This window comes from Sapajus apella, unplaced genomic scaffold (assembly GCF_009761245.1).
Source record: "Sapajus apella isolate SASKATOON/1434 unplaced genomic scaffold, GSC_monkey_1.0 scaffold1, whole genome shotgun sequence".
Taxonomy (NCBI): domain Eukaryota; kingdom Metazoa; phylum Chordata; class Mammalia; order Primates; family Cebidae; genus Sapajus; species Sapajus apella.
This window is the reverse complement of record NW_022436941.1, coordinates 64,852,618-64,878,274: the sequence shown is the minus strand read 5'-3', so window position 1 is coordinate 64,878,274 and position 25,657 is coordinate 64,852,618. Positions and strand designations below refer to the sequence as shown.

The 25,657-nt window shown below is 38.7% G+C and overlaps 1 protein-coding gene across 2 annotated transcripts in view; it reads right to left on the bottom strand.

Moving 5' to 3' along the window:
• Positions 1-25,657, bottom strand: part of ANKRD31 (ankyrin repeat domain 31) — a 188,232-nt gene that overhangs the window by 85,345 nt on the left and 77,230 nt on the right. For both annotated transcript variants that reach the window (XM_032278213.1, XM_032278203.1), the window contains one exon: positions 20,250-20,392. In XM_032278213.1, the coding sequence (XP_032134104.1) occupies positions 20,250-20,392 (143 nt within the window). The remainder of the gene's footprint in view (positions 1-20,249; positions 20,393-25,657) is intronic.

Sequence of the window (25,657 nt, the reverse complement as noted above, 5' to 3'; positions counted from 1 at the left end):
TGAGAGTTCAATCATGATTTGGCTCTCTTTATGTCTGCTGTTGGTGTATAGGAATGCTTGTGATTTTTTCACATTGATTTTGTATCCTGAGACTTTGCCAAAGTTGCTTATCAACTTAAGGAGATTTTGGGCTGAGATGATGGGGTCTTCTAAATATACAATCATGTCATCTGCAAATAGAGACAGCTTGACTTCCTCCTTTCCTAGCTGAATACCCTTTATTTATTTCTTTTTCTTGCCTGATTGCCCTGGCCAGAACTTCCAATACTATGTTGAATAGGAATGGTGAGAGAGGGCATCCTTGTCTGTGGCAGTTTTCAAAGGGAGTGTTTCCAGCTTTTGCCCATTCAGTATGACATTGGCTGTGGGTTTGTAATAAATAGCTCTTATTATTTTGAGATATATTCCATCGATATCTAGTTTATTGAGATTTAGCATAAAGGGTAGCTGAATTTTGCTGAAGGCCTTCTCTGCATCTATTGAGTTAATCATGTGGTTTTTATGTGATGAATTACGTTTATAGATTTGTGGATGTTGAACCATCCTTGCATCCCAGGGACAAAGCCAATTTGATCATGATGGATAAGCTTTTTGATGTGCTGTTGGATTTGGTTTGCCAGTATTTTATTGAGGATTTTTGCATCAATGTTCATCATGGATATTGGCCTGAAATTTTCTTTTTCAGTTGTGTCTCTGCCAGGTTTTGGTATCACGATGATGTTAGACTCATAAAATGAGTTAGGGAGGAGTCCCTCTTTTTGTATTATTTGGAATAGTTTCAGAAAGAATGGTACCAGCTCCTCTCTATACCTCTGGTAGAATTCAGCTGTGAACCCATCTGGTTCTGGATTTTTATTGGTTGGTAGGCTATTAATTGCTGCCTCAATTTCAGACCTTGTTATTGGTCTACATAGGGATTCAACTTCTTCCTGGTTTAGTCTTGGGAGGGTGTTAAGTGTCAAGGAATTTATCAGTTTCTGCTAGATTTACTGTCTTATTTGCATAGAGGTGTTTGTAGTAATCTCTGATGGTAGTTTGTATTTCTATGGGATTGGTGGTGATATTCCCTTTATCATTTTTTATTGCATCTATATGATCCTTCTCTCTTTTCTTCTTTATTAGTCTGGCTAGCAGTCTATCTATTTTGTTGATCTTTTCAAAAAACCAGTTCCTGGATTTGTTGATTTTTTTGAATTGGAAAAAAACCACCTTAAACTTCCTTATAGAATCAAAAAAACAGTCTGCATAGACAAGACAATCCTAAGCAAGACCAAAAAGAAAAGAAAACCCAAATCTGGAGGCATATCATACTACCTGACTTCAAGCTCTACGATAAGGCTACAGTAATAAAAACAGCATGGTACTGGTACCAAAACAGATGTATAGACCAGTGGAACAGAACAGAGGCCTCAGAAGTAATGTCACACAACTACAACCATCTGATCGGTGACAAACCTGCCAAAAACAAGCAATGGGGAAAGGATTCCCTTTTTAATAAGCGGTGTTGGGAAAACTGGCTAGTCATATGCAGTAAACTGAAACTGGACCCCTTCCTTACACCTTACACAAAAATTAACTCCAGATGGATTAAAGATTTAAACATTAGACCTAAAACCATAAAAAACCTAGAAGAAAACCTAGGCAATATCAGTCAGGACATAGGCATGGACAAGGACTTCATGACTAAAACACTAAAAGCAATGGCAACTAAAGCCAAAATTGACAAATGGGATCTAATTAAACTAAAGAGCTTCTGCAAAGCAAAAGAAACTATCACTAGAGTGAACTGGCAACCAACAGAATGGGCAAAATTTTTTGCAATCTACCCATCTGACAAAGGGCTAGTATCCAGAATCTACAAAGAACTTAAAGAAATTTACAAGAAAAAAACAAACAACTCCATCAAAAAGTGGGTGAAGGATATGAATAGACACTTCCCAAAAGAAGACATTTATGTGGCCAACAAACATATGAAAAAAAGCTCATCATCACTGGTCATTAGAAAAATGCTAATCAAAACCACAGTGAGATACTATCTCACACCAGTTAGAATGGCAATCATTAAAAAAATCAGGAGTCCACAGACGCTGGAGAGGATATGGAGAAATAGGAACACTTTTACACTGTTGGTGGGAGTGTAAATTAGTTCAACCATGGTGGAAGACAGTGTGGTGATTCCTCAAGGATCTAGAACTAGAAATATCATTTGACCCAGCAATCCCATTACTGGATATATACCCAAAGGATTATAAATCATTCTATTATAAAGACACATGCACACATATGTTTACTGCAGCACTGTTCACAATAGTAAAGACTTGGAACCAACCCAAATGCCCATCAATGACAATCTGGATAAAGAAAATGTGGCACATATACACCATGGAATACTATGGAGCCATAAAAAAGGATGAGTTCATGTCCTTTGCAGGGACATGGATGAAGCTGGAAACCATCATTCTTAGCAAACTGACACAAGAACAGAAAACCAAACACTGCATGTTCTCATTCAGAAGTGGGTGTTTAATAATGAGAACACATGAACAAAAGGAGGGGAACATCACATACTAGGGCCTGTTGGGGGTGAGGGACTAGGGGAGTGACAGCAGGGGGTAGGGAGATGGGGAGGGATAGCATTAGGAGAAATACCTAAAGTAGATGAGGGGGTGCTGGATGCAGCAACCCATCATGGCACATGTATACCTTTGTAACAAACCTGCATGTTCTGCACATGTACCCCAGAACTTAAAGTATAATAAAAAATAAAAATTAAAATTATTAAACAAATTCTGAAAATGAAAATAAAGCACAAGAAGTTGGGACAGTTATCCTACCAAAAAAAAAAAAAAAAAAGAGGCAGATCACAACTGGAGTAAAACAATGATACCAGTTGGTAACTTAAATCTACAGGAAAATATGCACAGAACCAGAAATGTAAAATAGGAAGCTTAATAAACTAAACTCTATAAATAAATGCTCTCCTTATCTCAGCTTCTTTAAGAGACATAAGATTATATAAAGTAATATTTATAACAATATATTGTTGTATTTATAAAATATACTAACATAATATGTATAATGGTAATAGAACAAAAATAGGGAAAAGAAATCTTGTTATATGGAAACAATGATTCTATATATCACTGGAAATATGTCGGCATAACTCTGAACTAATAACTTAAGATGTCTATTATAAGCCCTAGAGCAACCATTAAGAACATAACTCAAAAATATAGTAAAAAAATCATTAAAGGAATTAAATTGTTAAACTAGAAAATATTGATTTAATGTAAAACAAAGCAATATAGGTGGGAAAAAAACAAAACGATCAGATAGACTGAAAACAAAAGAAAATGGCAGGTATAAATTTAACCATATCAATAACAATATTAAATATGAGTGGATTAAACAACCCAATCTAAAGGCAGAGAGAGTAAGATGTGATTCTTTTTAAAAACATACTATCTGAAACACACATTAGATTCAAAGATAACAAACAAGATGAAAGTAAAAGGATGGAAATGACATACCATGCAAATGGCAAAAGAGAGCTGGAGTGATGGTCTGGTTTGGCTTTGTGTCCCCACCCAAATTTCATCTTGAATTGTACTCCCATTATTCCCACATGTTGTGGGAGGGACCCGGTGGGAGATAATTTAATCATGAGGGTGTTTCTCCCATACTGTTTTCATGCAAGTGAATAAGTCTCATGATATCTCATAGTTTAATAAGGGGAAAGACGTTTCTCTTGGCTATCATTCTCTCCCTTGCTGCCACAGTGTAAGAAGTGCCTTTCACCTTATGCCATGATTGTGAAGCCTCCCTAGCCACGTGGAACTATAAGTCCATTAAACCTCATTCTTTCGTAAATTGCCCAGTCTCTAGTATGTCTTTATCAGTAGCATAAAAACGAACTAATTCAGCAAATTGGCACCAGTAGAGTGGGATGCTGCTGAAAAGATACCCGAAAATGTGGAAGCAACTTTGGAACTGGCTGGCAGGCAGAGGTTGGAACAGTTTGGAGGGCTCAGAAGAAGACAGGAAAATGTGGGAAAGTTTGGAACTCCCTAGAGACATGTTAAACGGCTTTGATCAAAATGCTGATAATGATATGGACAACGAAATCTAGGCTGAAGTGGTCTCAGATGGAGATGAGGACCTTGTTGAGAACTGGAGCAAAGGTGACTCTTGTTATGTTTTAGTAAAGAGACTGGCAGCATTTTGCCCCTGCCCTAGAGATTTGTGGAACTTTGAACTTGAAAGAGATAATTTAGGGTATCTGGTGGAAGGAATTTCTAAGCAGCAAAGCATTCAAGAAGTGGCTTGGGTGCTGTTAAAGGCATTCAGTTTTATAACAGAAGCAGAGCATAATAGTTTGGAAAATTTGCAGCCTGACAATGTGACAGAAAAAAAAAATTCCAATTTTCTGAGGAGAAATTCCAGTCAGCTGCAGAAATCTGCATAAGCAATGAACAGTTGAATGTTAATCCCCAAGACAATAGGGAAAATGTCTCCAGGACATGTCAGAGGTCTTCACGGCAGTGCCTCCCATCAGAGGCCCAGAGGCCTAGGAGAAAAAAATGGTTTCATAGGCCCGGCCCAGGGTCCTGATGCTGTATGCAGCCTAGTGACTTGCTGCCCTGCATTCCAGCTGTTATAGCCATGGCTGCAAGGGACCTGTACAGAGCTCAGGCTGTGGCTTCAGAGGGTTCAAGCCCCTGGCCTTGGTGGCTTCCAAGTGGTGTTGAGCCTGAGTGCACAGAAGTCAAAAACGGGGGTTTGGCAACCTTTGCCTAGATTTTAGAAGAGGTATGGCAACACCTGGATGCCCAGGCAGAAGTTTGCTGGAAGCACAGGGCCCTCATAGAGAACCTCTGCTAGGGTAATGCGGAAGGGAAATGTGGGATTGGAGCTGTCACACAGAGTTCCTACTGGGGCACTGCCTAGTGGAGCTGTGAGAAGAGGGCCACTGTCCTCCAGACCCCAGAATGGCAGATCCACCGACAGTTTGCACTATGCACCTAGAAAAGCCACAGATACTCAATGCCAGCCCATGAAGGCAGCTGGGAGGGAGGCTATACTCTGCCAAGCCACAGAGGCAGAGCTGCCCAAGACCATGGGAACCCACCTCTTATATCAGCGTTACCTGGATATGAGACATGGAGTCAAAGGAGATCATTTTGGAGCTTTAAGATTTGACTGCCCTGCTGGATTTTGGACTTGCATGGGGCCTGTAGTGCCTTCATTTTCACCAATTTAGAATGGTTGTATTTACCCAATGCCTGTACCCCCATTGCATCTAGGAAAAAACTAACTTGCTTTTGATTTTACAGGCTCATAGGTGGAAGGGACTTGCCTTGTCTCAGGTGAGACTTTGGACTGTGGACTTTTGAGTTAATGGTGAAATGGGTTAAGACTTTGGGGGACTATTGGGAAGGCATGATTGGTGTTGAAATGTGAGGACATGAGATTTGAGAGGGATCATTATATGGTTTGGCTCTGTGTCCCCACCATCTTGAATTGTACTCCTGTAATTCCCAAGTGTTGTGGGAGGGACCTGGTGGGAGATAACTGAATCATGGGGACAGTTTTCTCCCATATTGTTCTCATGTTATGTTTTAATAAAAATTCTATTTAGAGACCACAGCTCAGGTGCTAGGTATGCTCATTACTATTGGGTGTTATTGCTTTTAGGTATTTTCAGTGAAATATTTCCTTTTAGAAAGGAAAAAATATCATGAGTTCATACTGATATTTTCATTTCAGACTTCATAGTACAGATTTATGCTTAACTTTGGTTCTCTACCTACTTGTATGCCCTTTTTTAAGCCAAACATTTGTTTGTTAATACAGTAACTGAATTACTAAAAAAAGTAATATATCATCTAATATACTTACGATATTACTCTTAACAATGCCAGTATTACTACTAACAGTGAAACTACTAATGATGTTTATTTTGGTAGTTCTTTTTCTTAGAGTATATTCCATTAAGGATGAAGACTCAGAATACTGTCTTTTGAAATACAAGTTGAACATTCTTTATTTGAAATGCTTGCAACTAGCAGTGCTTAGAATTTTGGATTCTGGAATATCTGAACTACCCTATGGGTATGATGCAGGCCTTTTTGACACTTTAAATAATATATTTACACCACAGGGCAGAGAATAAGCAAAAAACCCACAGTGAATAATGTACATAGGTCTTAGGCCCATGTGGGCCATCGTGGGGAACCTGTTGTTGGTGTGTCTCGTCTGAACATGCGCTATTTTATTACCCTTTGTGGATGCGCTTGCATGAGGGAATCTGGGCATGTCCAGAAAAGCTGAACTGCAGCTGAAGGGAGCTAAAAGGGTCTTTTTCCCTTAAGGTGCCTGAATAAATTGTATGTTGTATGCCAGTGTTTTACCTGCAATCATCACATGAAATCAGGTATGAAATTTTTCACTCATGGCATCATGTCAACACTCAAAAAGTTCTGGATTTCAGATTTTTGGATTAGGGATGCTCAACCTGTACTTCAAAGAATTGTATTCTCTATCCTACTAACTTCTTATGTAAGAAAGTCAGCTGACTCTAGAGGGAGGAAAGTACTTGATTCGATAGTATGATCAAAGGTGAAAATTCATAGGCAAGCTTTAAGTATTGTTTAAGCTAAATAAGTAAAGATTGTGATGCTAGCCACTTACTGAAATTTCTCTTCTTGTTCCAGTTAACTATCCATGGTGGCTTTAAAATATATCTACAAATTTAACATTCCTACCACCAAAGGTAGATGCCTGATTTCCCTCCTGAAAAGTGCAGGCTAGAGTTTTAGTAGCTTGCTTTTAACAAATGGAATATGGCACAAATGACAGTATGTGACTTCTAAGGCTATGTTAAAAAGTATTGTAGCTTCCTGCTTGTTCTTGTTCTGGTCATGATTCATTAACACTGAGGGAAGCCAGGTGTCATATTGTGAGGACACTCAAGTAGCTCCATGTGGCAATGAACATGGCTCCTGCCTATAGCTATGTGAGTGAGCCACCTTAGAAACAGATCTTCCAGCTCCAGTCAAACTTTTAGTTGATTGTGTTCCCAATCAAAATCTTGACTACAGCCTCATGAGAGACCCTTAGGACCACTCGCCTATGCCACTCTGAAATTCCTGACTCACAGAAACTGTGGGATTATAAATGTTTATTATAACTTTAAGTTTTGGGGTAATTTGTTAAGTAGCAACAGATAACTGATACAGAACCTAAATGCAGATTTAAAGTAGGTTGAGTGGATACTCAATGGAAGTCATTTATTACTCTTTGGTGAGGAGAGAGCTCTTTAAAGGTAGAGCATACATAAGCAGGCTTCAGAATTCAGTATTGGGCTACAGAGGAAATTGGTAAGTGCAGATACTTGGTTAACAGACTGTGAAAGCATTAGTTACTGCCAAAGTAATGTATTCACTCCTTTGGGATCACCAACTGGATTTCCAGAAGAGTGAGGCTCTAGCTTCTGCCTTTTCCCTTCCTCCATACCTTTTTTTCATGCTCCTTGAGTCTGAATTTGACACAAAACCTCCAGAGATAAACACCACAGCTCTTGTAGCAGCCTCCTTATAAAACTACTTTTCCTGAAAGAAACCAATGCATTCTGCATTTTCTTTGCTGAACAAAATGTGAATATCCAGGCATAAATTCTTTATGTTTTTCCTGTACATGGCTTGTATATGAATTATAGATTTAATTGTATCTACCATTGCCTTCAACTTCCCTAGCTAGGATTAAATTCCCAAAGTAGTTTGAAAATAAGAATTTTTAGGTTGCTGCGTCTGGGTAATTTTTAAGGAATTTGGCTCATATTGTCCCTGTGATATGGCATTTTTCTCTCCTGATATTTTATAGTTTTTCCCATTAGATTGTGTCCTTTGTTGTGATGCAATGTCTTTTTTTTGAGATGGAGTCTCACTCTTGTTGCCCAGGCAACCTCAGCTCACTGCAACTTCCACCTCGTGGGTTCAAGCTTCCTGAGTAGCTGGGATTACAGGCACCCACCACCACGCCTGGCTACAGGGTTTTTATGTCTCCTATTTGTAGAAGAAAGTGTCTTATTTGTCCTATAGAATTTCCCAAATTCTGGATTTGGCTGATTTTATCTTTGTGGTATTGTTTAGCTTGTTTATTTTGTACTTTTAGTAGAGACAGGATTTCACCATGTTGGCCAGGCTGGTCTCAAACTTCTAACCTCAGGTGATCTGCCCGCCTCAGCCTCCCAAAGTGCTGGGATTACAGGTGTGAGCCACCACTCCCAGCTGATTCAATGTCTTGTAATTTCAGAGCTATAATTTGTTGTACCCACTTCCATGGTATGTAGCATTTGATCATAAAGGTTTAAAGTACAAATATTCCAAAATAAAAATTAAAATCAAAATACTAAACACTGCTAGTCCCATGCATTTCAAATAACGAATATTCAACTTCAAAAGACAGTATTTTGACTTTTCATCCCTGAGGGAATATACTCTAAGAAAAAGAACTACCAAAATAGTGGTTTCATTTGTTAGTAGTAATACTGGCATTGTTAATGGTAATATTGTAAGTATATTAGATGATAAAGAAATAATTCAATTGGTGTATTAAGAAACAAACGTTTAGCTTAAAAAAGGACATATGAGTAGGTAGAGAAAGTTAAGTATAAATCTGTACTATGGAGTCTGAAATGAAAATATCAGTATGAACTCATTTTTTTCCTTTCTAAAAGAAAATATTTCACTGAAAATGCATAAAAGCAATAACATCCAATAGTAATGAGGATACCTAGCACCTGCTCTGTGGGCTTTAAGTAGATTTTTCCATTAAAACATAACAATTTACAGAAAATATGTGAATAAACAAGCTAAACAATACCACAAAGATAAAATAAGCCAAATCCAGAATTTGGGAAATTCTATACAACAAACAAGCCACTTTCTTCAACAAATAGGAGATATAAAACCCTTCCTATATAAAATACAGAAAAGACTTTATAGATTAAAACACTTTTAAGAGACATAACAAATACATATGATGTCTGAAGCTTGAGGTATTCTAATTCAAATTAAAACTTGCTATAAAAACACATTTTTAAGAAAACCTCAGAAATTTGAATATAGACTGGAGATTAAATGGTATAAAGAAACTTAATTCTATTAGGTGAAATAATATTGTGAGTGTGAAAAATTTTTCCTTATCTGTTAAAGGTGTAGGCTCAAGTATTTATGGGTAAAATAGCACGAAGTCAGGGATTTCTTCAAAATACTCCAATAACAAAATCAGCCCATCTATCACAAAATAGAATGTGTACTCAATTTTCACAAGAGAGGAGTTTACTGCAAGGCTGGGTGCAGTGGCTCATGCCTTTAATCCCACACTTTGGGAGGCCAACACGGGCATATCACTTGAGGCCAGGAGTTCAAGACCAGCTTGGTCAAACTGGTGAAACCCCATCTTTACTGAAAATACCAAAAATTAGCCAGACATGGTGGTACATGCCTGCAAATCCCAGCTACTCAAAAGGCTAAAGCACAAGGATTGCTGGGTGACAGAGTGAGACTCTTGTCTCAAAAAAAAAAAAAAAAGAATTCACTGTAGACACATGAAAAATGAATAATCACCATGTCTGAGCGCTATTTTTTCAATGTATTTGAATCCAATATCAATGCCAACAAACCTCTCCAACTCATAGATTACAGAATACTTCAAACAAAAGCTTTGTTAAAGTTTTGATAGCTTATTTCAATGCCATTTCCTTCACCTACTACAAAGTAAACCTAATAAGAGATAAATAAAGGTTAGTCTGGCATGATTTGTTCTTAGTGATGCCTATGATTCCCACAGATCACTACTTTCTTGCCTATGTCTTCCAACCATATATTTAATAATCTGTTGCTGATTTTCAAAAGAACAACACTGGGCTGATCATTTGTAATTCTTAAATTCCAACTTTTCCATTCTTTTAAAAGTTTATTTATTTTTTAACAGTTTTAAGATGTAATTCACATGCCACACAGTCTACCTATTTAAAGAATAGAATTTATTTTTTTAGTATATTAAGAGGGTTGTACAACCATCACACAATCTAATTTTGTAACATTTTCATTCCCCTCAAAAGAAACCTTTAACCATTAGTTGTCACTCACCATTCTCCACCCTCTACCTCCTATCCCTAATCTGTCTCTATAGATTTGACTATTATGGATATTTCAAATTAACTGAATCATAAGATTTGGATTTTTTTTTTTACTGCTTTTTCACTTAAAAAAAATAGGATATTATCTTTTAAATCTCTCCAACATAACAATTAAGGCCTATAAGATAACATTGTAGTTCCTTCAACTCTCCGGAATGCTTAAAGAAGGTCACACTCTCCAGGTACTAGGACAAGCATTGGGTTCCCAAAGCATTCCCGTTTGACACCTTTACTCCTGTGACACCAAAGGCATTTGAGCAATCCAATACCCAGGGCCCAGGCCATTTTTCTGGTCATCTTTGCCTCACGTCACAACACCTACTGGTATTTGCTTTTAATTTTCACGGCTGTTCTCTAGACTTCCACTCCTGTCTTGTTATTCTCTTTTTCTCTCACCATTAGTCAGGGTATGCCATGGTGCCAGGAGCATATGAACCACAGCGAGACTGGAGGATGGCAAGAAGGAATGCAGTAAGTGGGGAAACTGGATTCTGTGGATAGAGGCCTGTGTCTTTGGTTCCTTTAACATAATTGAAGGAACCAGAGATTATTGAATATATGCAAAGGCCAAATAGGAGACAGCCAATGCTAGAGTGTAAGGAATAAATGGATTGCAGCCAAGTTTGAAGTATGGCAAAGGAACAAATAGCAAAGAAGAAAAATTAAAATGCTCAGGGCTCACATTACTCAAAGGAAGAAAAGTCTCTTAATCAGTATAGGTCACCCCTGAGAAGTGAGGGAACAAATGGGCTATGGGGTTAAACAGAAGTGCTTTGGCATGAGGTTTCTCTGCTTTCTGACAGAGAAAGGATTCACACTGTCACATGTCTGCAGGGGTTTGGTCAGGGTGGTGGGAGAAATTATAAGAGAAAAATTATAGAGAAAAGGACACAAACCTTCTTGGAAGGCCGGGAGGTTTTTGCAAAAGCCTCAGGAAGGAATGAGCCAAAGGTGGTGGTTCTTACCCAGAGGCAGTTAGGCAGAAAGGAATGTAAGGGAGTTTATCTAAAGAGCTTGTTTACTCATGTGGTCCTAAAACCAACCTTTGAACATCCACAGGTGCATGACTGCTCTCTACTAGGGGGTCAGCAATGTTATTATCCACAAATGGTGTTTGCTTCAGGCCTCTGAACCTGGCTTTTAATTATTTGTAGGACTTCTCTCTCCAGGGAAGGAAATCATGTTAATTATCCACAAGTGTGTTGACTCAAAGCCTCTGTCATTAAATCTATACTTAATAAAATGCCCTCAGTGCCAGTTGGTAATGGTAACAGGGGCTGACTCTTTACAGCACCCTCCTCGATGTCTGTGAGTTGCCCAGACCCCTAAGCCTGCTCTTACACTGGATATTTGTGTCTGAGTGCATTTGTTCATCCATCGCTGGGTCAGGGTCTGCGGGTCGGACCCAACAGCTGGTGCCCTGAGTGAGGAAAACTGTAACAGATCGTGGATTGTGACAGAATCCTCAAAAACGAAGGTGAAGAAGACCGTGCAGTTGGTAAGTCCATAAGTCAATAAGTCAGTAAGTCATTGGTACCCATTTGGGATTCCCAAGTTTGAAGGAATTTCTCAGGCTAGGGTTTCATCATGGGACAACAGTTATCAGCACAACAGAAGCAGTATATAAAAGTATTGAAACAGCTGCTTAAAGCCAGTGGAGCTTCGGTTTCGGAGGCTCAATTAAGGGACCTAATGCAAACTGTTGTCTTCCATAACCCATAGTTCCTAGCAGAAGGCATGCTAGATGTAGAGCTCTGGGAACAAGTGGGGAGAAATCTTAAACAGCATTATGTGCAAGCGCAACAGGTCCCAGTCACATCTCTAGTGTTACGGGTTTGGTTAGGGTGGCTCTGGCCCTGTTATACATAGAAGAGCCTAAAAAGGGGAGGGAGGAGGAACCATCACCTACCTTACTGCCTCCTTATCCCTCAGTGCTGTTATCACTGAGCCAAGACAACAAAGAAGAAAGAGGTTTTGCCTGGCTTCCCCCTCCAGTACATTGGAAAAAAGACAAGGGATATGCTACAGCTATGGGACCCTGTCTTAGGCAAACGCCATTAGAAGGGGAGCTCTTAGCCTGCCTACTAGGCAATCCAGTACATGAACCTATTTCTTTTAATGCTTATAAAGAGCTAAGGAAAAGCATTAAAGAAAATGGAGCCACTTGCCCATTTATGAAAGAAATGATTGAAGCCTTGGCAGATAACTTCTGTAAGACCCCATGGGACTGGTCAATGCTAACTAAAACAACTTTGGAGACCAGCCAATACCTCCTCTGGAAGGTGGAATATGATGAGTTGTGCAAACAACAAGCCAACCAGAATCAATTGGCTGGCAAAACATAACAACTGCTATGCTCCAGGGGAGGGGCACACATGGTGATGTACAACAACTAAATTTTGATCCCCAGGCCTATGCACAAGTGTCTTTGTGTGCTCTGAGTGCTTGGGACTGAATTCCTGAAAGTGGAGTTCAACAGGGATCTTTTATAAATGTTCAGCAAGAGCTTCAGGGACCATATGTTGAGTTTATCAATCAGTTAACTCAGGCAATTAAGAGACAAATTAGTCATGCCCAGGCACTGATATCTTATTGCTGCAGTTGACTTATTAAAATACTAATTGTGGATTGCCAGCTAGTGATACAGGCAATCAGAGGAAACGCAGCCACAGTCAGGGAACTAATACAAACATGTCAACTAGTAGGGACTGAAATACACAAAGCCAGAATATTGGCTATGGCACTAAGGCCTCCTAAAGCAAAAAGGGAGAGAAACCCTAATTGTTTTCTATGTGAAGAGCCAGGTCATATGAAAAGGAAATGTCCCAATAATAGAAATCAAGGTAACTCAAGGAAAGGACCCCCTTCTATATGTCCCCAGTGGAAAAAGGGTAAACACTGGGGAAATCAATGCATGTCTAAATTTGATAAAAGTGGCAACCCCATAGGTAATCAGATGGGAAACTTCATGAGGGGCTTCTCCAGGCCCTGCTCCCAACTGGGGAAATGCCAGTGACTTTCCTTGGACAGATGGAAAGCCCACAGTCCTCTATCTCAGATCAGCCCCCACTGGGAGCACAGAACTGGACTTACTCTGCCCCAACGAATTAGTGCTAAAAGAAGGAGAAGACCCAACAGGGATCTGGGGCCCACAGCCTCTGGGAACAGTAAGATTAGTCCTAGGGCAGTTGAGCCTATCTAGTAAAGGAATTAATGTGCTCACCAGGGTTACTGATAGTGATTATCAAGGTGAGATATTAGTAATGATGGAATGTAAACATCTGCATATTCTTCCCCCTGGAAAAAGATAGTGCAGTTATTTCTTTTACCATACTGGGTCCCCAACTCCCTGGAAAAAGAAAGGGGACAGGGAAGTTTTGGAAGCACAGGAGCCACAGGAGTATACTGGAACCAATTAATCAGTGATCAGAGACCCATGATTACCTTAAAAATTAGAAATAGGCTGGGCACAGTGGTTCATGCCTGTAATCCCAGCACTTTGTGAGACCGAGGCGGGTAGATCATGAGGTCAGGAGTTTGAGACCAGCCTGGCTAACACAGAGAACCCCATCTCTACTAAAAATACAAAAAATTAGCCAGGTGTGGTGGTGGGGGCCTGTAATCCCAGCTTCTTGGGAGGCTGAAGCAGGAGAATTGCTTGAACCTGGGAGGCAGAAGTTGCAGAGAGCCAAGATCATGCCATTGCACTCCAGCCCTGGCAACAGTGCAAGAATCCATCTCAAAAAATTAAAAAACAAAATGGAAATAAAAATTTTACTGGCTTATTGGACACAGGGGCGATACTTCAATCATTAGTGATCAAAACTGACCAGAAACTTGGCCTTGGGTCACTCAGAAACAAAATGTCGGCATCAGGGAGGAACACACAGCCAAGTAGAGCATGTGCACCCTAGCATGCTGCGATTCAGAAGAAAGAAAGGCAGTTTTACAAACTCTGATAATGCCCATCCCTGTTAATCTTTGGGGACAGGACCTATTAGCCCAATGGGGGGTACTCTGCAGATCCCTTTCTAATAATGACCATTGTTATTATCCCTCGCCTACTACTAAGTGGCTTTCTCAAGATCCTATCTGAATAGAACAGTGGCCTGTGAAGGAAGAGAAATTACAGAGAGTCCATGAATTAGCAGAGGAGCAATTAAAAGCTAGTCATAGAGAACCATCTAACAGCCCTTGGAATTTGTTCATTTTCGTCATTCCCAAAAAGTCTGGCAAATGGAGACTTTTGCATGACTTATGGGCTATTAATGCTAATCTGTAACCTATAGGGCCCCTTCAACAGGGCCTCACTTCTCCCATGACAATTCCTCAAGATTGGCCTATAATCATTATTGACTTAAAAGACTGTTTCTATACTATTCCACTTGCAGAACAGGACAGAGAAAAATTTACAATACTAGCTATCAATAATGAAAGGCCAGCTTGTTGACTTCACTGGAAAGTGCTTCCTCAAGGAGTGCTGGATAATCCTACCAGGTGTCACTATCACGTACATCAGCCTTTACTCCCCAGTAGAAAAGAATTTCCTAATTGCAAGATTACTCATTTTATGGATGATGTATTACCGGCGCCCCAACAGAATTGGTAATTGTATATTTATATGCCTCTGCTGTAAAGAATACACAGTTAAGAAGTTTAATCATAGCACCTGAAAAAGTACAGATGTCTTCTCCTTGGAAATATCTTGGATACATACTAACTTTCCAGTCAGTAAGACCTCAAAAGCTTAAATTAAATACTAGCAATTTACACACCTTAGATGATTATCAGAAATTGCTAGGTGATATTAACTGGCTTTGCCCTGCTTTGAATATTACAACTGATAAGCTGCAAAACCTGTTTTCTATCTTAAAAAGCAATGCAGCCTTAGATTCTCCCAGGTGTTTAATCCCTGCAGCAAAAAGGGAAATTGAGGAAATAGAACAAGCCATTTCTCACAGGCAACTAGATTGCATAGAACCACACTATTCAGTTAAATTGTCTTTCCCACTAAACACTCCCCTACAGGGTTAATAGGATAGATGACCCCAGGGCTACACTTTCTAGGATGGGTTTCTTGCTCACATACTGGGACTAAAACATTCTCCCTACACCCAGCTACTTAGTAAAGTCACCTATTCAGGCTGCAGACAATGCAATCAGTTGCTAGGTTATCACCCTGATATCATTAGGATTCTTTTAAGTAAAAAGCAATTGCCATTATCTATGGACCTGCAAATAGCATTCTCTAATTACACATGCCATATAGAGCATGTCCTTCCTGCTGGCAAGCTCCTCCAGTTCTTAAAGCGTACTTCTGTGGTTTTGCCTACAAAAATAGTTCATTCCCCCGTACCTAACACTTTAACAATGTTTACTGACAGATCTGGTAAACATGGAAAAGTAGCTGTTTGGTGAAGACCACATGATTTCCTCACTGTGTCTGGATTTACTAGCACTCAGAGAGCTGAGATTGGAGCTCTGATATTGGCCTTGGAAACATTTTCTACTCAGCCCATCAATATTGTAGTGACTCTGCTTACTCTGTTTATTACAAAACCTTAAGACAGCCCTAATGAAGTCTACTCTTGGGCCCACCCAGTGTGCCCATTTTCTTTGACTTCAGCATTTGCTAGATCAATGCAAACATTCTATTTTTATCACACATATTAAAGCCCACAGCTCACTGCCTGCCCCACTGGCTTATGGCAATAATTAATCAGACCTACAAGTTATGACATCACTGCTTGATCAAGCCACCCAATCGAATCAGTTTTTCCACCAAAATCAGAGAAACAACAATTTCAACTTACCCAAAGACTAACTAAACAAATCACCCTGCAATGCCCAGATTGTCAGCTCACAGGCACATTCCCTCCTTCAACAGGTGTTAACCCTAGAGGACTAGAAACTAAGATAAATACATGTATCCACTGATACCAACACTCATCTAATTAGTGCATGTGCTCTTCCTGGAGAGTCCTCTCCATGTGTCATTAAACATCTTCTCTTAACTTTTGCATTTATGGGGTGGCCCACCAAAAATAAAACTGATAATGGTCCACCTTATGCCAGCTCACAGTTTCAACAATTTTGTCACACATGGAACATCCAGCATTCCATAGGCATCCCATATAACCCCCAAGGACAGGCCATAGTAGAACATGCCCACTGCACCTTAAAAAATATGCTCAGAAAACAAAAAAGGGGGAGTATGAATAAGGACCCTGCAACACTACTAGCACAAGCCTTATTTACCCTTAATTTATTAAATTTAGATGATAAATTTTAATCAGCTATAGAAAAGCACTTTGCTAAAGGCTCTTAAAACATAAAACTCACAGTTTTATGGAAGGATGTAAATAGTAATGAATGGTGCAGTCCAAATGATTTGCTAATACAGGGAAGAGGATATGCTTGTGTTTACACCCTCTCAGGTCCTCTTTGGATTCCAGCACAATGCATCAAACCTTACCATGGCTAGGACCCAACCCGATACCAGAAATGAAGGAGATGACCCTGCAGGACCTACAGCCATGGATGATGTGGCTTCCTCAGACAACACAGGACCTGGACCTCACTTTTGGGGGATCCTGAAGAAGACAACACAGGAAGCTTAGCAAATCCTGCTCCAGACACAGACACCATTCACTCCAGATAATTTGTTCCTTGCCATGCTCTCTGTTGTACATTGCAACTCACGTAGGATATTGATCCTTTTTAGGCTCTCACTTTGTCTGCAATCAGTACCTGCGACACTCTACTGGGCTCATATCTTAGATCTGCCTTTCTTTCACCCTGTCACCTAGGCAGACACTCCCTTCCCATCCTCTAAGAACATAACTGCTTGGCTGGTAGGGATAGATTTAGCCCTTGTGGGGTCCCTCATTAATGACACACGTTGGATTAAGGTGCCAAGTAATACTACATATCACTCCACTATCCTTCCACTATGTGTAAGTTATAGTAATTCTAACTCTTACTGTGTACCTGTTCAAACGCAATTATGGCTACATCATGGTAAAGGAAATGCCTGAACAGTCTTAGCTGCAGGTAGCCTCAAACCAGGCAATGCAATCAATGCCACTTTCCCAAACATTCCTTCCTGTGCTAAATAACAAAGCTGGAAAAGTAATGGATTCCACTTTAGCTGGGAGGTCTGTCATGGGGAATGGGCCTGTAGCCTCCAGTTAGGCAATTATAAAATCTTAGACTGGAGCTCACAGCCATTTTCAGGGTGATCATACTAATATCTGCGTCTATCATGGCATTAATGACAGTTTCAAAGCCATGTCCCATTCCCCTATAATTTGGGCCAATAGGGGGATGGGATATCCCATACCCCAAGTAGAGTCCATGCCTCCCCAAGACACTCTAGGTGCCTGGGACATCTTAGCACCCCCCCTTAACACCTGGCATGAGACATACCATAATTCCAGTCACAATTACACTATGACCTTTTTTCATAATCACACTGATCATTGCCTGATTGGCACTACCCATTCATATGTTTTCCTTACGGGAACTGATATTTCTGTTACACCCCAAAACTCCACATTTGAGACCAAGTGCAGGTACAGGCTTGGTTGCCTCTTGTATCTCTAATTACAATATATCTAATTTAAATATTACTAGTGTCATGGTACTGAGTAGACAACCTGAGGCTTTCCTACTAGTCGATTTAACATGCAATTGGCAAGGTTCCTTTGCCCTTGCCACCACGGAACGTGCCCTTTAGTTACATTTACAGACTTCATAGTCTCAGCCATAGTCATCCAACATCCTGCTAACAATGCTGTTGCATCTATTACTGAATCAGTGCAAATAGCTACTTTTGTAGCTAATCTGGCCAGAAATGTATCTAATGAACTTCTCTTACAGCAAGGTATAGGTTAAAGATTCTTGCACTCTGCAAGCCCTCAAGGGTGTTTTGGAACATGTAGGGGAGCAATAAGTTGCACTGGCATTCTGACAGCAGTTAAAATGTGACTGGAAGCATAAGCATATCTGTGTCACCTCCCTACCTTGGAATCGATCAATATATAGTTGGGATAAGGTGAAACAACACCTCTGGGGAACTTTCCATGATAATTTAACTGCAGACGTAATTTAAAACCAAAATTCAAGAATCCCTAAATGCTGTAGATCTAAGTGCCCAACAAACAGCCATGTGAAAGGGTATTTGAGAACATCTCTCCTGGATTGACCCCCACTCCTGGGGGTCATTCTTTGATTTGAAAAGAATGTTACTGATTATACTCATGTTTGTCTTATGTTATTTACTAATTCTAGGATGCAAAGCTAGCATACGACCTGTGACTGCTGTGCCAGACAAAACTGCTACTGCATACATCTGTATTATTCAATCAACAAAACCTGATGCAACAAAAAAGAAAAGCAGGAGATGCAGGGGTCCAGTCAGGCTGGTGGGAGAAATTATAAGAGAAAAATTATAGAGAAAAGGATACAAACCTTCTTGGAAGGCTCGGAGGTTTTGCAAAAGCATCGGGAAGGAATGAGCCAAAGGCTGGCAGTTCTTACCCAGAGGCAATTAGGCAGAAAGGAATGTAAGGGAGTTTATCTAAAGAGCTTGTTTACTCATGTGGTCCTAAGACCAACCTTTGAACATCCACAGGTGCATGACTGCTTATGGTGGCAAGTTGGGGGGGAGGGGGTTGTCAACAATGTTATTATCTACAAATGGTGTTTGCTTCAGGCCTCTGAACCTGGCTTTTAATCATTCGTAGGACTGCTCTCTCCGGGGAAGGCAACCATGTTAATTATCCACAAGTGTGTTGACTCAAAGCCTCTGTCATTAAATCTATACAGATGCTGAATAAAATGCCCCCAGTGCCAGTTGGTAAGGGTCACAGCTGCTGACTCTTTACAGCAGCCTCCTCAGCATCTGTGAGTTGCCAGGACCCCTAAGCCTGCTCTTTCACTGGATACTTGTGTCTGAGTGCATTTGTTCATTCGTCGCTGGGTCAGGATCTGCGGGCTGGACCTGACACATTTCCACACCTGCATTCTTCTGGCCATTAAACTGGATGCTGGGCATAATTATCTCCTCCCAGTCCTCTAAACTATATCAAAAAAAATGACCATCCATCACCAAGATATACATTATCAACAAACAAAAAACAATAAACAAATGACAAAAAAACACTGCCTAAACCCTTCTGAAGTACTGTTCCACACTATGAAGAAATATACCTGGTCTATTGCCATGGCTCCTAGCAGCCTTCTCCATCTCTGCCTGTGAAACAGCAGAACAAATCTTCCTAATCCCAGCTGGTTAATCCCCTTTCCCATTCTAGAAGTTTTTAAACCCAGAGGCAACTTCCAATGCCTGAAATAAGTAAGATATCTTTAGCAAGTGCCTCAGTCCTGCAATGTTGTTCCAGAACCAAAAAAATGTGTAGGAAGCTAATAAATATGGTTTCTGAGATAAACCATGTATACTAGAATTCATAATCTTAATGTTACCACTTTTGCAGTTACTACTAACCAACTGTCATGCAATTATAGCAGTCTGATATTTTAACCTGCAGTACAACTCTACTGATAAATCCTGGCTGATCATTAAGCTGGACTGATCAGAAACATTGTCCTGTCTTAGGCCAATTATGAAAGTGACACTAAACTCCATAAAGCTGTAAACTTCCTATCAGAACTGGACATCATTTTGTAACACTCTATAAGAAGGAAGCATTCTTCTAAACCCTATAAAGCACCATATTTAAGAAGTTTTAAAGGAGAACAAGTTGAAAAAAATACTGTGTAGCCAAAAAGCTCTGTATAGTTATTAAACACTTTTAGTGTGTAAAATACTAAAAGTTATTAGTTTTAATATGTAAAATGACACCTATCATATTCCACACAACAAACCTATCACACAGTAAAATTTCATTATAAATTCTAAGTATTCATTAGCAGAATGAAATTAAACTAAAATTCTTGTATGTTTTTCTATTGTGTGATCCCACAGTATTTAATTTTTACAAAATGAATATTATTTGCTCTGCAAACAAAAGCATCACAGTACCTTATAATGTCCATTCATCACAGCATCATGTAGGGGAGTAATCTGGTACATTCCTTTGATATTTACATCTGCTCCACCTTTTAACAGTTCACTTGCTGTCCGATAAAATCCTCCTACACTTGCTTCATGAAGTGCTGTCCAACCTATCATACATAAAAGATATGGCATTTGTTTATATTTCGCATCTTAATAATGTTTTGTGCTTGCCCTTAAAAAACAACTCTGATTCTAAGTTGTTTCTTTAAAAATATTTTAATTATATGAGTCAAGATAGTATCACCTGAAAGCACGCTGTATTATCTGGTAGGCTCAATAAATCTGAAGGACAAATCAAACTCCTACCCCTCAACTCTGTTGTGCAAAACTATGAAAAGAAGCAAAATATCTGAAAGTAATCCTGATCTCTTCAAATAAATAGGCCGTGCAGGAGTCATTATCAACTCAAAGAGAATGCTGGCTATAGGCTACTTTTCTGCAGAGATGAGGAGAGAAATGCTTTATTTCTAGTTCAAGGTACTTCCATTAAAGTATCCAGCTGGCTGGACTAGATATTATTCAGTTCAAAAGTATATACTCATTTTTTTCTCCTTTTTTACAAAAAGCTATTTATAGTAGTTTAACAAACCACAAATTGCTCCAAGAAAACCATTCATACAGGCAAATATTCTTTTCCTTCCTTAGCCAAAGACAATGGTCTAAGTTGTAGATATTTGTTAAATTCCAATAAATCTTATGACACGTAAGAAAACTTTAAATTTGCACGTCAAAAGAGAATTTCACTAGCTCTTCTCAGAACATTCACCATAAAACAGGGTTTCCCAATCTCAGCTTATGTTTCTTGGTTGTTATGAGTATCACAGAATGTTTACCAGCATCCCTGGCCTCAACCCACCAGATGACAGTAGAAACTCCTAACCCAGTTGTAACAACTAAACATGTTTCCAGAAACTGCCAAAAGTCCCCTGGGGGTGGGAGCAAAATCACTCCAGTTGAGAACCACTGCCATACAATGTTGTGGAAAGAGTTTCTCCTATAGTATTAATTAAAAAGTTTTGAGGAAGAAATGAAGAGACCCTAAAATTATAAATATATAGTTATTAAAGTTTTTTCCCCTATGAATTTCCTTAAAATGAATATGGCTTGTTTAAAGCAAAAGTTACAACATTTATAATGTATGTAGATATGATACATATGATAGCTATAGCATAATGGATATAGGGAATAAATGGACTATATGTATTCAGTGTCCTCACATTTCATATAAAGTGTTATAATATTAACTCTAAGATGACTGTGAAACATTAGAGGCGTATACTTAATTTCTAGAGTAACTGTGAAAAAATACTGTAGAGACAAAGAAACAAAAAGCAAATTAAGCACACAGAAAACAACTAGTAAAATGGCAGACCTAAATCCAACCATTTATGTTAGTGTAAATTGACTAAGCATGCTAATTTCCAATTAAAAGATAAGATTGGCAGAATGCATAAAAAAGCAAAACTGTCTGCTATTTACAAGAAACATACTTTATTTTTGTTGTAAGTTTTATGTTAAGGTGTACATGTGCAGATTTTTTAAATGGGTAAGTTGTGTGTCACTGAGGTTTGGTGTACAAATGATCCCATCACCCAGATAGTGTGCATAGTACCCGATAGGTAGTTTTCCAACCCATGTCCCACTCCTTTCCTCCTCCCATAAGTAGTCCCCAGTGTCTACTGTTTCCATCTTAAGAAACATGCAAATGTAAAGAAAAAAAAGCAGGGGTTACAATCCTAGTCTCTGATAAAACAGACTTTAAACCAACAAAGATCAAAAGAGAGAAAGAAGGGTATTACATAATGGTAAAGGGATCAATGCAACAAGAAGAGCTAACTACCCTAAATATATATGCACCCAATACAGGAGCACCCAGATAAATTAAGCAAGTTCTTAATGACCTACAAAGAGACTTAGACTCCCACACAATAATAGTGGGAGACTTTAATACTCCACTGTCAATATTAGACAGATCAATGAGACAGGAAATTAAAAAGGATATCCAGGACTCGAACTCAGATCTGGACCAAGTGAACCTAATAGACATCTACAGGACTCTTCATCCCAAATACACAGGATATAAAGACACATGCATACGTATGTTCACTGCAGCATTGTTCACAATAGCAAAGACTTGAAACCAACCCAAATACCCATCAATGATAGACTGGTTAAGAAAATGTGGCACATATACACTGTGGAATACTATGCAGCCATCAAAAAGGATGAGTTCATGTCCTCTGCAGGGACATGGATAAAGCTGGAAACTATTATTCTCAGCAAACTGACACAAGAACAGAAAACCAAACACTGCATGTTCTCACTCATAAGTGAGTGTTGAGCAATGAGAACATGGACACAGGGAGGGGAACATCACACACCGGGGCCTGTGAGGGGGTGGGGGGTTAGGGGAGGGATAGCAGGGGTGGGGAGATAGGGGAGGAATAGCATTAGGAGAAATATCTAATGTAGATGACAAGGTGATGGATGCAGCAAACCACCATGGCACATGTATATCTACATAACAAACCTGCACGTTCTGCACATGCACCCCAGAACTTAAAGTATAATTTAAAAAAAGAAGAAAAACTCTCAATGTTAAACAAACTCATTCAGAAAATAGGAGAGAGAAGACTTCTTAATTTATGAGGCCTGCAAAACCCTCATACCAAAACCAAAGGCATTACAAAATTATAAACTGATCATTGTAAATCTATAAACATAGATTTTTAAAACTCCTTAACAAAATATTAGCAAATCTTGATAAAAATGATCCAGACAAAAGCATTAATCTCCCCCAAAAAAATTACAGACAAAAGAATTATCCTACCCCAAAAAATTATATGTCAATTTTACTCATGAAAATATATGCAAAAATCCTTACTATAGCAAATTGGATTCAGCAATATATAAAAAGAATGATACATCATAACCAGATACAGTTTATTTTAAGAAAGCAAGGTTGGTTTAACATTTGGAAAATCAATCAACCTAATCACCACAGTAGTGAAATAAGAGAGAAAAATTATATGGCCATATCAATAGATGTAGCAAAAGTACATGAGAAAAGCTAGCATCTACTTGATCAAAAAAAAAAAAAAACTGCAAATTGAGAATAGACTCCTCAATCTGCTCAACAGCATCTACAAAAACCAATAGTTAAAATCATGTTTAACCCATAAAATATGCTGAAATACTGAAAGAAGCAAAACTAATATACAATGAAAAACAGAACAGTTGTGGCACTTTGAGAGTGAAGAAGAGGCATGAGGGAACTTTCTGGGATAGTGTACTGTCAAAATTCATCAAATGGCACATTTAAGATTTGTAGTTTACTATATGAAAATGTTACCTCAGACACACACACACACACACACACACACACACACACACACACGCTACTGAGCTCTAGTTAATAATATAATAATATTCATGCTGAGGTGTTTAGTGATAAAACACATTGATATCTACAATTTTTTTGAAATGCATCAAAATAAAGATGGATTGATGGACAGACAGATTTCAAGATAAATACGTATTCAATAAAATAACTATGTAGAATTTAGATATTGGGTATATGGACAAATAAATAGGCCGCGTGAACTTTTTGAATATTTTTTAACTACCTATTTTTAAGATGTATATACAAAAACAATTTCCCCCAAATACTGTTTCTTAGAGAAGGTATAAATTCATTGCTGTTTAGGTTCTGAGACCTGTGAACTAGTGAAAATTCACTTCTGTATACCAGTTAACTTGATTAGCTATCACAGGTCCCAGTTAAGATAGGATGAAAAATTAAGCATCAGAAACTCAAAATCATTAACTTTGGAATGCAGATAATGATTTTCCTCCTAGGAAACTTCCTTTCCTTATCTAGACTTTGCTCAAACTACAATAAAAGTTAGTTTCCTAAAGATGAAAATGGGCTGGGCACGGTGGCTCATGCCTGTAATCCCAGGACTTTGGAGGACAAGGAAGGCAGATCACCTGAGGTCAGGAGCTCAAGACCAGCCTGGCCAATATGGTGAAACCTCATCTCTACTAAAAATACACTAATTAGCCAGGCATCATCGCAGGCACCTGTAATCACAGCTACTTGGGAGGCTGAGGCAGGAGAATCTCTTGAACCTGGGAGGGGAAAGTTGCAGTGAGCTGAGATCGCAATTGCACTCCAGCCTGGGTGACAAGAGTGAGGCTCTATCTCAAAAAAAAAAAGAAAAAAAAAAAAGCTAAAATGTCTACTAGTCTACTATAGAAATAAGAAAATGACCACAAACAAATATTTTTTTTCCCTGAGCTCATAATGACTGAAAGATAAGGTAAATATAAAAGTAAATACATGGCTTCCAAGGAAAAGTCAGTATCCTATTTTAAATTTACTGAAGAAAATTCCCAAAGAAAACAAGATACAAGTGTGAGTGATTCAAAGTCAATGATGGAGCAAGGGGAGGAGGTGCTTAAAAATGAATCCCCAATATCCCTGACGAACACAGGGGCAAAATCTTCAACAAAATACCAGCAAACTGAATTCAACAGTATATTAAAAAGATTATTCACTATGATCAAGTGGGATTCATCCCAAGGATACAAGAGTGATTTAATATGCACAAACCAATAAATGTGATATATCACATTAACAGAAAGACAAAAACCATATGATCATTTCAAAAGATGCAGAAAAAGAATTTGACAGAATTCAACATCACTTCATGATAAAAATTCTCAACAAATTAGGTACAGAAGGTATGTACATCAACACAATAAAAATCCCTTATATGGGCTTTATTTTTACCCACAGCTAACTTCATATGAAGCAGGGAAAAGTTGCAAGTTTTTCCTTTAAGATCTGGAAAAAGACAAGAATGGCCACTTTCACCACTTCTAGTCAGCATTGTACTGGAAGTCCTAGTAAGAGCAATTAGGCAAAAGAAAAAAATAAAAGGTGTCCAAATGGGAAAGGAGGAAGTCAAATTGTCCCTGTTTGTAGATGACATGGTCTTATATATAGAAAACTCTAAAGGCTCCCCTAAAAAACTGCAAGAACTAACAAAGTCAATAAAGTTGCAGAATACAAAATCAACATACAGAAATCAGCACGGTTTCTAATGCTAAATAGTGAACTATCCAAAAAGGAAAGCAAGAAAACAATCCTACTTGTTATAGCTACCAAAATAAATAAACAAATAAAATACTTAGGAATAAATTTAACCAAGGAAGTGAAATATCTCTACACTGAAAACTATGAAACAGATTGAAGAGAACACATATAAATGTTAAGTGTATTCCATGTTCATGGACTGGAATAATTCATTCTCTCACAATAATTTCCAGATTCAATATGATCTATATATTCAACACAACCTCTATCA